The sequence below is a fragment of the Bufo bufo genome, chromosome 9 (assembly GCF_905171765.1).
Source record: "Bufo bufo chromosome 9, aBufBuf1.1, whole genome shotgun sequence".
Lineage (NCBI taxonomy): Eukaryota > Metazoa > Chordata > Amphibia > Anura > Bufonidae > Bufo > Bufo bufo.
Genome location: NC_053397.1, coordinates 94,160,590 through 94,175,500, shown reverse-complemented (window position 1 = coordinate 94,175,500; position 14,911 = coordinate 94,160,590). Strand labels below are relative to the sequence as shown.

Below are 14,911 nucleotides of genomic sequence, written 5' to 3'. Positions count from 1 at the left end.
TGCTGCGCTGTTTCGAGTACTCCACCAACATGGCCAGTGGCGATGACACTGTTATCAGCGTTACAATACCACTTCTATGTCTCCTTGAGAAAACACTTAGGGCAATGATGTTAGAGGAGGTGGCCCAGGTGGAGGAGGAGGAGGAGGATGAGGGCTCGTTTCTAACACTTTCGGGCCAGTCTGTTCGAAGTGGCTCAGAGGGAGGTTTGTTTAAGCAGCAGAGGACAGGTTCACAAGTCGCCAGCCAAGGCACTGTACTGGAGGACGAGGAGGATGAGGAGGAGGAGGTGGAGGGGGACGAGGATGACGCAAGTTCACAGCGGGGTGGCAGCCCAGGCCCATCACTGGTGCGTGGCTGGGGGGATACGGTGGACGATGACGATACGCCTCCCACAGAGGACAGCTTGTCCTTACCCATGGGTAGCCTGGCCCACATGAGCGAATATATGCTCCAATGCCTGCGCAACGACAGCAGAGTTGCCCACGTTTTAACGTGTGCAGACTACTGGGTGGCCACCCTGCTGGATCCCCGGTATAAAGACAATGTGCCCACTTTAATTCCTGAACTGGAGCGCGACCGTAAGATGCGCGAGTACAAGCGCACGCTGATAGAGGCGCTCTTGAGAGCATTCCCACATGTCACAGGGGAACAGGTGGAAGGTGAAGGCAGAGGAGTGGCAAGAGGTCGCCAACGCAGCTGTGTCACGGCCAGCTCATCTGAGGGCAGGGTTAGCATGGCAGAAATGTGGAAAAGTTTTGTCTCCACGCCACAGCTATCTGCACCGACACCTGATACGGAACGTGTTAGCAGGAGGCAGCATTTCACTAACATGGTTGAACAGTATGTCTGCACACCCCTCCACATCCTGACGGATGGTTCGGCCCCATTCAACTACTGGGTTTCGAAATTGTCCACGTGGCCAGAGTTAGCATGTTATGCCTTGGAGGTGCTTTCCTGCCCGGCGGCCAGCGTTTTATCTGAACGCGTATTCAGCACGGCAGGGGGCGTCATTACTGACAAGCGCAGCCGCCTGTCCACAGCCAACGTGGACAAGCTGACCTTCATAAAGATGAACCAGGCATGGATCCCACAGGACCTGTCCCTCCCTTGTGCAGAGTAGTCCTTATTAACTGCCTAAAACATGTCTTGTTGTGCTACGGGCCACTTCTTTATTTGATACAAATTTTATGAAACCCACAGTTTAATGAAACTCTTCTCTGTCTGGGCGCCGGGGCCTAACCAGATGAAAGTGGCCGGTTAAACTAACGGGTGACATGAAGCCATAACCTCTGCCATGCTACCTCTGTCTTCTGTCTGGGTGCTGAGGCCTAAGTAAAATAAAGCGGTCTTCTGCTGTGCTGGGGGATATGAAGCTAATCTCTGACCTCTCTCCTCTGTCTGGGTCCAAAGGCCTAAATCACTGAAAGAGGCCTTCTCCTGTGGTAACATAGTAACATAGTTCATAAGGCCGAAAAAAGACATTTGTCCATCCAGTTCGGCCTGTTATCCTGCAAGTTGATCCAGAGGAAGGCAAAAAACCCTGTGAGGTAGAAGCCAATTTTCTCCACTTTAGGGGAATAAAAAATTTCTTCCCGACTCCAATCAGAATAACTCCCTGGATCAACGACCCCTCTCTAGTAGCTATAGCCTGTAATATTATTACGCTCTAGAAACACATCTAGGCCCCTCTTGAATTCCTTTATTGTACTCACCATCACCACCTCCTCAGGCAGAGAGTTCCATAGTCTCACTGCTCTTACCGTAAAGAATCCTCTTCTATGTTTGTGTACAAACCTTCTTTCCTCCAGACGCAGAGGATGTCCCCTCGTCACAGTCACAGTCCTGGGGATAAATAGATGATGGGATAGATCTCTGTACTGACCCCTGATATATTTATACATATTAATTAGATCTCCCCTCAGTCGTCTTTTTTCTAAAGTGAATAACCCTAATTTTGATAATCTTTCAGGGTACTGTAGTTGCCCCATTCCAGTTATTACTTTAGTTGCCCTCCTCTGAACCCTCTCTAGCTCTGCTATGTCTGCCTTGTTTACAGGAGCCCAGAACTGTACACAGTACTCCATGTGTGGTCTGACTAGCGATTTGTAAAGTGGTAGGACTATGTTCTTATCACGGGCATCTATGCCCCTTTTGATGCAACCCATTATCTTGTTGGCCTTGGCAGCAGCTGCCTGACACTGGTTTTTGCTGTTTAGTTTGCTGTTTATTAAAATTCCTAGATCCTTTTCCATGTCAGTGTTACCGAGTGTTTTACCATTTAGTATGTACGGGTGACTTGCATTTTTCCTTCCCATGTGCATAACCTTACATTTATCAGTGTTAAACCTCATCTGCCACTTATCTGCCCAAGCCTCCAATCTATCCAGATCCCTCTGTAGTAGTATACTGTCCTCTTCAGTGTAAATTACTTTACACAGTTTAGTGTCATCTGCGAAAATTGATACTTTACTATGCAAGCCTTCTACAAGATCATTAATAAATATATTGAAGAGAATAGGGCCCAATACTGACCCCTGAGGTACCCCACTAGTGACAGTGACCCAATCTGAATGTGTACCGTTAATAACCACCCTCTGTTTTCTATCACTCAGCCAGTTACTTACCCACATACAGATGTTTTCTCCCAGTCCGAGCATTCTCATTTTATATACTAACCTTTTATGCGGTACAGTGTCAAATGCTTTGGAGAAGTCCAGATATACGACATCCATTGATTCGCCGCTGTCAAGTCTAGAACTTACCTCCTCATAGAAACTGATTAAATTAGTTTGACATGACCGATCCCTCACGAAGCCATGCTGATATGGCGTTATTTGCTTATTTCCGTTGAGATGCTCTAATATAGCATCTCTCAGAAAACCTTCAAACAGTTTACCCACAACAGATGTTAAACTTACCGGCCTATAGTTTCCAGGCTCTGTTTTTGGCCCCTTTTTGAATATTGGCACCACATATGCCACGCGCCAATCCTGTGGGACATTCCCTGTCAGTATAGAGTCTGCAAATATCAGAAATAAGGGTCTGGCTATGACATTACTTAATTCCTTTAGGATACGGGGGTGTATGCCATCCGGTCCTGGCGATTTGTCTATTTTAATCTTTTTAAGCCGCTGATGTACTTCTTCCTGGGTCAGACAGGACACTTTTAATGGGGAATTTATTTTTGCATTCTGCATGTCATCTGACAATTTATTTTCCTCAGTGAATACATTGGAGAAAAAAATATTTAACAGCTTTGCTTTCTCCTCGTCGCTCTCTGCTACTCCCCCCTCATTACTCTTTAAAGGGCCAACACCTTCAGCTTTATACTTTTTAACATTTATATAATTGAAGAACATTTTAGGGTTGGTTTTACTCTCTTTGGCAATTAATCTCTCGGTCTCTAGTTTGGCCGCTTTTATTTGTTTTTTACATGTTCTATTTTTTTCCTTATAGTTTTTCAGTGCTTCCGTGCAACCCTCCTGTTTTAGTGTTTTATATGCTTTCTTTTTGTCATTTATTGCTTTCTTTACAGTTCTATTTATCCACATTGGTTTCTTTTTGTTCCTTAACCTGGTGTGTGATATGATGCCAGAATATGTGCTGTGGGGCCTCTCTCCTCTTCCTGGGTGCAGGGGTCAAATAAACTAAATTGTGGCCTACTCCTGTGGTGGTTGATATGATGCCTGATTCTCTGATGTGGAACCTCTCTCCTCTGTTTGGGTGAAGGGGTCAAAGTAACTAAATGGTGGCTTCTCCTGTGGTGGCTGATATGATGCCAGAATATGTGCTGTGGTGCCTCTCTCCTCTTCCTGGGTGCAGGGGTCAAAGTAACTAAATGGTGGCTTCTCCTGTGGTGGCTGATATGATGCCAGAATATGTGCTGTGGGGCCTCTCTCCTCTTCCTGGGTGCAGGGGTCAAAGTAACTCAATGGTGGCTTCTCCTGTGGTGGCTGATATGATGCCAGAATATGTGCTGTGGTGCCTCTCTCCTCTGTCTGGGTCCAAAGGCCTAAATCACTGAAAGAGGCCTTCTCCTGTGGTGTGTGATATGATGCCTGAATATGTGCTGTGGTGCCTCTCTCCTCTTCCTGGGTGCGGGGGTCAAAGTAACTCAATGGTGGCTTCTCCTGTGGTGGCTGATATGATGCCAGAATATGTGCTGTGGTGCCTCTCTCCTCTTCCTGGGTGCGGGGGTCAAAGTAACTCAATGGTGGCTTCTCCTGTGGTGGCTGATATGATGCCAGAATATGTGCTGTGGGGCCTCTCTCCTCTTCCTGGGTGCAGGGGTCAAAGTAACTCAATGGTGGCTTCTCCTGTGGTGGTTAGTATGATGCCAGAATATGTGCTGTGGGGCCTCTCTCCTCTTCCTGGGTGCAGGGGTCAAAGTAACTCAATGGTGGCTTCTCCTGTGGTGGCTGATATGATGCCAGAATATGTGCTGTGGTGCCTCTCTCCTCTGTCTGGGTCCAAAGGCCTAAATCACTAAAAGAGGCCTTCTCCTGTGGTGTGTGATATGATGCCTGAATATGTGCTGTGGTGCCTCTCTCCTCTTCCTGGGTGCGGGGGTCAAAGTAACTCAATGGTGGCTTCTCCTGTGGTGGCTGATATGATGCCAGAATATGTGCTGTGGTGCCTCTCTCCTCTTCCTGGGTGCGGGGGTCAAAGTAACTCAATGGTGGCTTCTCCTGTGGTGGCTGATATGATGCCAGAATATGTGCTGTGGGGCCTCTCTCCTCTTCCTGGGTGCAGGGGTCAAAGTAACTCAATGGTGGCTTCTCCTGTGGTGGTTAGTATGATGCCAGAATATGTGCTGTGGGGCCTCTCTCCTCTTCCTGGGGGCAGGGGTCAAAGTAACTCAATGGTGGCTTCTCCTGTGGTGGCTGATATGATGCCAGAATATGTGCTGTGGTGCCTCTCTCCTCTTCCTGGGTGCGGGGGTCAAAGTAACTCAATGGTGGCTTCTCCTGTGGTGGCTGATATGATGCCAGAATATGTGCTGTGGGGCCTCTCTCCTCTTCCTGGGTGCAGGGGTCAAAGTAACTCAATGGTGGCTTCTCCTGTGGTGGTTAGTATGATGCCAGAATATGTGCTGTGGGGCCTCTCTCCTCTTCCTGGGTGCAGGGGTCAAAGTAACTCAATGGTGGCTTCTCCTGTGGTGGCTGATATGATGCCAGAATATGTGCTGTGGGGCTTCTCTCCTCTTCCTGGGTGCAGGGGTCAAAGTAACTCAATGGTGGCTTCTCCTGTGGTGGCTGATATGATGCCAGAATATGTGCTGTGGTGCCTCTCTCCTCTGTCTGGGTCCAAAGGCCTAAATCACTGAAAGAGGCCTTCTCCTGTGGTGTGTGATATGATGCCTGAATATGTGCTGTGGTGCCTCTCTCCTCTTCCTGGGTGCGGGGGTCAAAGTAACTCAATGGTGGCTTCTCCTGTGGTGGCTGATATGATGCCAGAATATGTGCTGTGGTGCCTCTCTCCTCTTCCTGGCTGCGGGGGTCAAAGTAACTCAATGGTGGCTTCTCCTGTGGTGGCTGATATGATGCCAGAATATGTGCTGTGGGGCCTCTCTCCTCTTCCTGGGTGCAGGGGTCAAAGTAACTCAATGGTGGCTTCTCCTGTGGTGGTTAGTATGATGCCAGAATATGTGCTGTGGGGCCTCTCTCCTCTTCCTGGGTGCAGGGGTCAAAGTAACTCAATGGTGGCTTCTCCTGTGGTGGCTGATATGATGCCAGAATATGTGCTGTGGTGCCTCTCTCCTCTTCCTGGGTGCGGGGGTCAAAGTAACTCAATGGTGGCTTCTCCTGTGGTGGCTGATATGATGCCAGAATATGTGCTGTGGGGCCTCTCTCCTCTTCCTGGGTGCAGGGGTCAAAGTAACTCAATGGTGGCTTCTCCTGTGCTGATTGATATAAAGCTGATGGTTGTGCCATCTGACATGGTTGCCAGGGTCTGATTCAATGGGGGCCTACTCCTGTGGTGGGTGATCTAAATGCCTGATTCTCTGCTGTGAAACCTCTCTCCTCCGTCTGGGTGTAGGGGTCAAAGTCTTTCAAAGTCGCCTTCTCCTGTGCTGATTGATATGAAGCTGATGGTTGTGCCATCTGACATGGTTGCCGGGGTCCCATTAAATTGTGGCCTACTCCTGTGGTGGTTGATATGATGCCTGATTCTCTGATGTGGAACCTCTCTCCTCTGTTTGGGTGAAGGGGTCAAAGTAACTAAATGGTGGCTTCTCCTGTGGTGGCTGATATGATGCCAGAATATGTGCTGTGGGGCCTCTCTCCTCTTCCTGGGTGCAGGGGTCAAAGTAACTCAATGGTGGCTTCTCCTGTGCTGATTGATATAAAGCTGATGGTTGTGCCATCTGACATGGTTGCCAGGGTCTGATTCAATGGGGGCCTACTCCTGTGGTGGGTGATCTAAATGCCTGATTCTCTGCTGTGAAACCTCTCTCCTCCGTCTGGGTGTAGGGGTCAAAGTCTTTCAAAGTCGCCTTCTCCTGTGCTGATTGATATGAAGCTGATGGTTGTGCCATCTGACATGGTTGCCGGGGTCCCATTAAATTGTGGCCTACTCCTGTGGTGGTTGATATGATGCCTGATTCTCTGATGTGGAACCTCTCTCCTCTGTTTGGGTGAAGGGGTCAAAGTAACTAAATGGTGGCTTCTCCTGTGGTGGCTGATATGATGCCAGAATATGTGCTGTGGTGCCTCTCTCCTCTTCCTGGGTGCAGGGGTCAAAGTAACTCAATGGTGGCTTCTCCTGTGGTGGCTGATATGATGCCAGAATATGTGCTGTGGTGCCTCTCTCCTCTTCCTGGGTGCGGGGGTCAAAGTAACTCAATGGTGGCTTCTCCTGTGGTGGCTGATATGATGCCAGAATATGTGCTGTGGTGCCTCTCTCCTCTTCCTGGGTGCGGGGGTCAAAGTAACTCAATGGTGGCTTCTCCTGTGGTGGCTGATATGATGCCAGAATATGTGCTGTGGTGCCTCTCTCCTCTTCCTGGGTGCAGGGGTCAAAGTAACTAAATGGTGGCTTCTCCTGTGGTGGTTGATATGATGCCTGATTCTCTGCTGTGAAACCTCTCTCCTCCATCTGGGTGTAGGGGTCAAAGTCTTTCAAAGTCGCCTTCTCCTGTGCTGATTGATATAAAGCTGATGGTTGTGCCATCTGACATGGTTGCCAGGGTCTGATTCAATGGGGGCCTACTCCTGTGGTGGGTGATCTAAATGCCTGATTCTCTGCTGTGAAACCTCTCTCCTCCGTCTGGGTGTAGGGGTCAAAGTCTTTCAAAGTCGCCTTCTCCTGTGCTGATTGATATGAAGCTGATGGTTGTGCCATCTGACATGGTTGCCGGGGTCCCATTAAATTGGGGCCTACTCCTGTGGTGGGTGATCTAAATGCCTGATTCTCTGCTTTGAAACCTCTCTCCTCCGTCCGGGTGTAGGGGTCAAAGTCTGTCAAAGTCGCCTTCTCCTGTGCTGATTGATATAAAGCTTATGCTTGTGCCATCTGACATGGTTGCCGGGGTCTGATTCAATGGTGGCCTACTCCTGTGGTGGGTGATCTAAATGCCTGATTCTCTGCTGTGTAACCTCTCTCCTCCGTCTGGGTGTAGGGGTCAAAGTAACTAAATGGTGGCCTACTCCTGTGGTGGGTGATATGATGCCTGGTTCTCTGCTGTGGGACCTCTCTCCTTTGTCTGGGTGCTGTGGTCAAAATAATAGTAAGTGACCTTCTCCATTGGTGGGTGACTTGAAGCCTGATTCTGTGCTATGGGACCTCACTCCAATTAATATTGTTTAATTTTTATTTATTTTATGTTAACTCATCATTTCCCTATCTACATTTGTTTGCAGGGGATTTAACTACATTTTGCTGCCTTTTGCAGCCCTCTAGCCCTTTCCGGGTGTGTTTTACAGCCTTTTTAGTGCCCAAAAGTTCGGGTCCCCATTGACTTCTATGGGGTTCGGGTTCGGGATGAAGTTCGGGTCGAGTTCGGATCCCGAACCCGAACATTTTTCGAAAGTTCGGCCGAACTCGTCGAACCCGAACATCCAGGTGTTCGCTCAACTCTAATCAGGATGTCTTCAGTTCCGGAACGGAACGTTTTTTGGCCGGAGAAAATACCGCAGCATGCTGCGCTTTTTGCTCTGGCCAAAAATCCTGAAGACTTGCCGCAAGGCCGGATCCGGAATTAATGCCCATTGAAAGGCATTAATCCGGATCCGGCCTTAAGCTAAACGTCGTTTCGGCGCATTGCCGGATCCGACGTTTAGCTTTTTCTGAATGGTTACCATGGCTGCCAAAGCTAAAGTCCTGGCAGCCATGGTAAAGTGTAGCGGGGAGCGGGGGAGCAGCATACTTGCCGTCCGTGCGGCTCCCGGGGCGCTCCAGAGTGACGTCAGGGCGCCCCAAGCGCATGGATCACGTGATCGCATGGCACGTCATCCATGCGCATGGGGCGCTCTGACGTCATTCTGGAGCGCCCCGGGAGCCGCGCGGACTGTAAGTATACCGCTCCCCCGCTCCCCGCTCCTACTATGGCAACCAGGACTTTAATAGCGTACTGGCTGCCATAGTAACACCGAAAGCATTTTGAAGACGGATCCGTCTTCAAATGCTTTCAGTACACTTGCGTTTTTCCGGATCCGGCGTGTAATTCCGGCAAGTGGAGTACACGCCGGATCCGGACAACGCAAGTGTGAAAGAGGCCTTAGGTAGTGCGTTAAATGGATTGTTAGAAAAATCAAGGGTGTAATGTGCTTTTGAAAGCAGCAGATGATGCAAGGCAGAGAACACTTCAAAGGCATTCCGATGGCTGCTCCTTATGTCTACCAGTTACATTAACTGTTGGGTCACCTCCTGGCACTGCTCCTCTCCGCATCCCTCTATCTCTTCTCTGCTCCTCCTGGCACCATTCCCCCTCTCATCCCTCCATCTCTGCCCCACTCCTCCTGGCACCACTCCTCCCTGCATCCCTCCTTCTCTGCCTCAATCCTTCTGGCACTGCTCCTTCCTGCATCCCATCTGCCCCACTCCTCCTGACACCGCTCCTCTCCACATCACTCAATATTTGCCCTGCTCCTCCTGGCACCACTCCTCTCCGCTTACCTCCATCTCTTCTCTGCTCCTCCTGGCACGCTCCTCTCCACATCTCTCAATCTTTGCCCTGTTCCTCCTAGCACCACTCCTCCCCGCAGCCCTCCATCTCTGCCCCACTTCTCCTGGCACCACTCCTCTCTGTATCTCTCAATCTTTGCCATGCTGCTCCTGGCACCACTCCTCCCCACATCCCTTCTTCTGTGCCCCACTCCTCCTGGCACCACTCCACTCTGCATCCCTCACTATTTGTCCTGCTCCTCCTGCATCCCTCTATCTCTGCCTGATCCTCCTGGCATCGCTCCTACCTGAATCCCTCCACCTCTGCCCCATTCCTCCTGGCATCTCTCCTCCCTGCATCCCTCTATCTCTGCCCTGCTGCTCCTGGAACCACTCCCCCCCCCCCCCCACATGCCTCAATCTCTGCTTTGCTCCTCCTCGCACTGCTCTACAATATGCCAATTTATAAACAAGTCCTGTGATATAGGAAACTGCTTATAGAGTGCAACACATTTGGAAATATTTGAAAAAGATAGAGATAAGGCGGCTCAACTGCTCAATAGAATGACTGAGGTGCTGAACTGCTGGTTTGACTCACCCAGTCAAAGAAAGAGAATTTAAAATAAGGAGATAGCAGGCACACTCATAAATGGGATTAATTATGGTAGTTTTATTTAAAATACTAGTTTAAAAATAAGGTAGGGATTTTTATAGCATAGGTGAGTGAGTGGGGGAATCTGGGCACTTGTGGTGGGTGCCAGATAAGGGGTGGCTGGTACCAGTTTTTTAGGATGGATCCGTGTGGGAAAATTAGTGGTGTCTAGTCCATTAGGATAAATGGTATATAGAGTTGTGGGAAAAAGGTGGTAAAAAATGTTAGGACATAGAAATAAGGAATAAAAATCTGTGAAAAATAATATACTTTTCCAGGATGAAAAAAAAGGTGGAAAAGTCAATAAAATGTACTACTGGTGCTATTGACCATGTGTTGGATCTTTTCTGGTGGGCTTCTGTGGATATAATATCCTTTTCCAGCAGTTAGTGATCAGTCTATGTCCCTTTATAAATAGATGGATGTATAGGTTCTGATGAAGTAACCAAGTGAAGTCCCGAAACGCGTTTAAGGAGTACGGAGGATTATTGCCAATAGAGCAATAGCAACATACAAAGAGGGACCTGGAAGTAGAAGCGCTCCCCTAACATCATTATCACTCTCAAACCGGCCCGGCAGATCCCGATCACGTGACCAACACCAGGTCAGGTGCACACCTAACAACAGACGCGTGCGCTTGGATACCACGTGTGACGCCGACAGCCGGAGAACAGAGCTGCAAGCAACATCTAGTTGGAGCACCGACGGAAGACATCACAGCGTGGTGGGTAAGTGATCTCTGAACCCAAGACAGTACGGGACGCCGTACCGAGGTCCAGAACACCAATTCCCCCACAGGTTGTTGTTTCTTTCTTCCACAAGCATAAGCTTCACATCGTATACTATACAGGATAGTGCTTTTTCATCCATTTTTTCATTTTTCCTTTTAGCGCTACTTTTATATAAGCTAAAGTCCCACAAGGGACCATACTGTGTATGATTAGATTTTACAAGACTTGACAACTTCTTTTAATCGCAACCTATACATCCATCTATTTATAAAGGGACATAGACTGATCACTAACTGCTGGGAAAGGATATTATATCCACAGAAGCCCACCAGAAAAGATCCAACACATGGTCAATAGCACCAGTAGTACATCTTATTGACTTTTCCACATTTGGAAATAGTAAGGATTTGAATACTAACAGAACTACATTAAATTACAAGAGTACTGTATATGTCCCCTAGGAATCAATCACAATAAGACCATTTATACAGCGACAATGAGAACATGTTGTTTCATCTTTTAAGACTGCCAGCAGTATGTATGTATTGACAATCACGGAGATCCAGTATGAACAGCAGGGGACTAAATCACAATTCCTTATTAGCTCTTCTCACATACCTGAGCATTACCCCTGCTACATCTGTATGTTGCAGAACCAGAGATTGTGCCAGCTAGAGAAGCACTACAATCTCTACTGTAGGTCAACTGTAGCAGAGGAAGATGTCATGGCTAATTTATTGAAAGAGTTAAAAGGGGCACTTTTAAAATTAATAATATTGCAATTTACATGGACTGGATTACTATAGATGGGTCATCAATTTAGGCACTTGTTCTTCACAATTTATTTTTTAAGATGGAAAATATATATTTTTTTGTCTTTGGGGAGACTTTTGTCTTCCTCTGAATTAACTTTGTATAGTCACCCATAAGACTAAATGGGCTTATGTATTTTTCTCAACGTTACTAATTATTTTTCGTTGACTGGAATTAGGGAAAACTATGTCTCGGAATAGATGGATCAAAGAAGTATTGGGAATGTTTTTTTTTTTTTTTTTTTCAGAGAATGTCGATAAGACACGGTTTCTCTACTATTTTGAAGTTTAATTACAATTTTTTTCTTCTTACCTTATCTAATCGTAAACAGCAAAACGGAACTTTTTCTGGCAACAGATGACAAAAGGTAGGTGAGCTGCCTATGTATGGTGAATTTGGAGGATAACCTTTAGTGTACCTACAAAAAAACACAAAATTCATGTACAGTTTTTAATTCTGACTATAAAAATGTTACAATTAAACATAACAATATCTTGAATCTGGCAATTACTTGTCATTTTACCCTTAGATGCCACAGGCAATAGCAACTACTACATCTAAATGTTTTGATAGAGTAACTATGATTATCCATTGTGACATGATTGCAGAGTGAATATAGTTAGTATGGCAGCTGAACGCCTACCATAGGCCCCCCATAGTGCACTATGGCTTCCATTTTAGTATTCCTATCAAGTCCTGCCAAAGGCAAGTCCTAATAAGATGCCTATCTGCATTGCTGAATGTCCATAATATATGTGTGTGGGCTTTTTTTTTGCATTTTTTTTTGCAGTATGTGCTGTGGCTTTCATTGTTATTATTTTATTCTGTGTATACCAGTGTATAATAAAAACTAGAGATGAGCGAATCGAAGCTGACGAAGTGGAGTTCGTTATGAATTTCAGGAAAAAATCGATTCGCACCGAATGCGAATTTCCTCGTGCTTCGTAGTAACGAATCGCATTTTTCCTAAAATATGCACGTGTGAGGACATGGAGAAAGGAAGTCTTGGAAGGCGGAATCACCCATACTGACATGCATGTAGCTATTCAGCAGCCAGCCCTGTGATGTCACAGCTGTATAAATACGGCAGCCATCTTAGATTCTGCCATTCACCAGCGTGCTTAGTGCAGGGACAGTGATAGGAAAATCGTCATTGTGCTAAAAAATAAAGATTTACAAGTGCAGGGAAAGATTATTCAAGGCATAGGGAAAGGATAGGGAGGAATCATTCCACTGCATTTATGTTGAACAGGGTTCAGTCGGGGAGGTGACAGCCTGGTTAATAGGAACAATCAGATTACACTTTGCTGCACTGACCGGTGATACAAGTTGCCATTATACAGCTCTGTAATTCCAGCAAACCGTCCTTGTTAGGGTGCAAGTGCTGTTTGATACAGGCATTAACAGGGTTTATTACAAGGAAATATTTTAACGTTTTATTTGCCCTAGTGCGGTGCAGTTATGTTCTAAAGCATTTTTTGGCTTTTATTACTGGAAAAAAAAGGGCTTATTAGCCATTGTGTGGTGAATTGCAAAAATTACAGCCCTTTTTGTCGTGTATTAGTGGCAAAAGTAAAATATATTTGCTGCTCAGCGGTGCACTTATCTGTTTTAAAGCCATTTTATCCTTGTATTAGTGGAGAAAGAAAAAATATATTTGCCGCTCAGCAGTGCAGTTATCTGTTTTAAAGCCTTTTTTGCCATGTATTAGTGGAAAAAGGAAAAATATCTTTGCCGTTCAGCGGTGCAGTGAGATATTTTACAGCCAAGTTTGCCGTGTATTACTGGCAAAATATATTCTCCTTTCATTGTTGCACTTTCAGTGGTCTAGTTATATGCGGTGAAGCACTTTTCTCGGGATGGACCGAATAATGTAGTGATGAAATTTTTTATGTGGAACAAGTTTTTGGGGGGAAAATTGCTGGGTGATAGACTTTCTTTTGTATGAACCAAATTCCAATATCCTTTCATTGGTGAAATTTTGAATTTCAGCCATGTTTTCTTCTGGAAAATAGATGGGTGATTGTACTACACCTTTAACGATATTGACCAAATTGCGCAGTGGTGAAATGTTTTAAGTGAAACGGGCTGTTTTTTGGAAAATTGATGGGTGATAGTAGACTTTCTTCTGTATAAACAGAATTCCATTATTCTTTCTTTGGTGAAAATTTTTATTCGTGAAAATTGATGGGTGAATGTACAACTCCTTTTGTGGTATGGACCGACGTACTTAGTGGAGAAATTCTTTCTGTGACACTGGCTTTTTTTCGGAAAATGTATGGGTGAATGTACACCTCCTTTTGCAGTATGGAATGACGTACTTAGTGGTGAAATCCTTTCAGTGACACTGGCTTTTTTTGGAAATGTACGGGTGAATGTACACCTCCTTTTGCGGTATGGAACACATTACTTAGTGGTGAAATTCTTTCTGTGACACTGAATTTTTTAGGAAAATGTATGGGTGAATGCACACCTCCTATTGTGGTATGGGCCAAATAACATAGTGGTGAAATGTGTTATGTGGAACGGGCTTTTTTGGGGAAAAATGATGGATGACTGTACACATTCTTTTGCTATGTGGGCTGAATTATGCAGTGTTGAAATTTTTAATTTTAAAGTAGATTCCGCTGCTCTGTATCTCTTGTAAAGTCAATGTCTCCATCAATGCCCCCCTCGCGATTTACACCAAATACATTATTTTCATGTAGAGATCCAACAATTATGTTGGAGGCATGTAGTGTATGCAAGCCATGTGTGACCCCTCTCATCACTCTCACACTGTTCTGCACCTAGTTTGCCTGGGTGAATGGAGTCACACAAGGGAGGGACTGCTTTGTGTCCTTTAGCAAGAAATGGAATCCTGGCTTTCTCTGCGACAACTGAAAATCGGAACCATGGTGACCGACAATGGGAATAACATGGTGTCGGCGCTGCATCAAGGATGGCTGAGCCATGCGCCCTGCATGGCACATGTGTTCAATCTGGTTGTCAAGCGGTTCCTGAAAGTCTTCCTCCCATCTGCAATACATCCTAAAAATGGCCAGGAAACTTTGCATGCACTTCAGCCACTTGTACACCGCAAAGCACACCCTCCTTGAGCTTGACAGAACAGCATCCCCCAACATGGGCTGATATGCAATGTTTCCAACCATTGGAATTCTACCCTCAATATGTTGAATCGACTGTACGAACAGAGAAAGGCCATAAAAGATTTCTTGATGATCCAAGCATACAGGGGTAGTCCCCTGTGTAACTTCGATGTCAGCCAGTGGCAGCTCATGCGTGACACCTGCCGTTTGCTCAAGCCCTTTGAGGAGGCCTCGTTATTTGTCAGTCGCCAGGACTACGGAATGAACAATGTCATTCCACTGCTTCATGTCCTGGAACAGATGCTGGCAAATATGGCTGGTCAGGGGACTGGAGATGTGGCGCCTAGAAAGATTGCAGCAGAGTTTGATACATTTGTCTGTCAATATCTCTGTTTACAGTCAATGAATGGGAACATCATTTATCGCTAGGATATGCAAACACCAACCGATGGGGTGTTAACCACCAGAAGTAGGTCATAAGCACGAAGGAGCAGTCATTTTCACAGCTTGAGGTATCCTC

The 14,911-nt window shown here is 46.3% G+C and overlaps 1 protein-coding gene across 1 annotated transcript in view; it reads right to left on the bottom strand.

Moving 5' to 3' along the window:
• Positions 1–14,911, bottom strand: part of LOC120978569 (potassium channel subfamily T member 2-like) — a 1,475,081-nt gene that overhangs the window by 625,573 nt on the left and 834,597 nt on the right. The window contains 1 exon segment of the mRNA XM_040406800.1: positions 11,615–11,720. Within this exon segment, the coding sequence (XP_040262734.1) occupies positions 11,615–11,720 (106 nt within the window).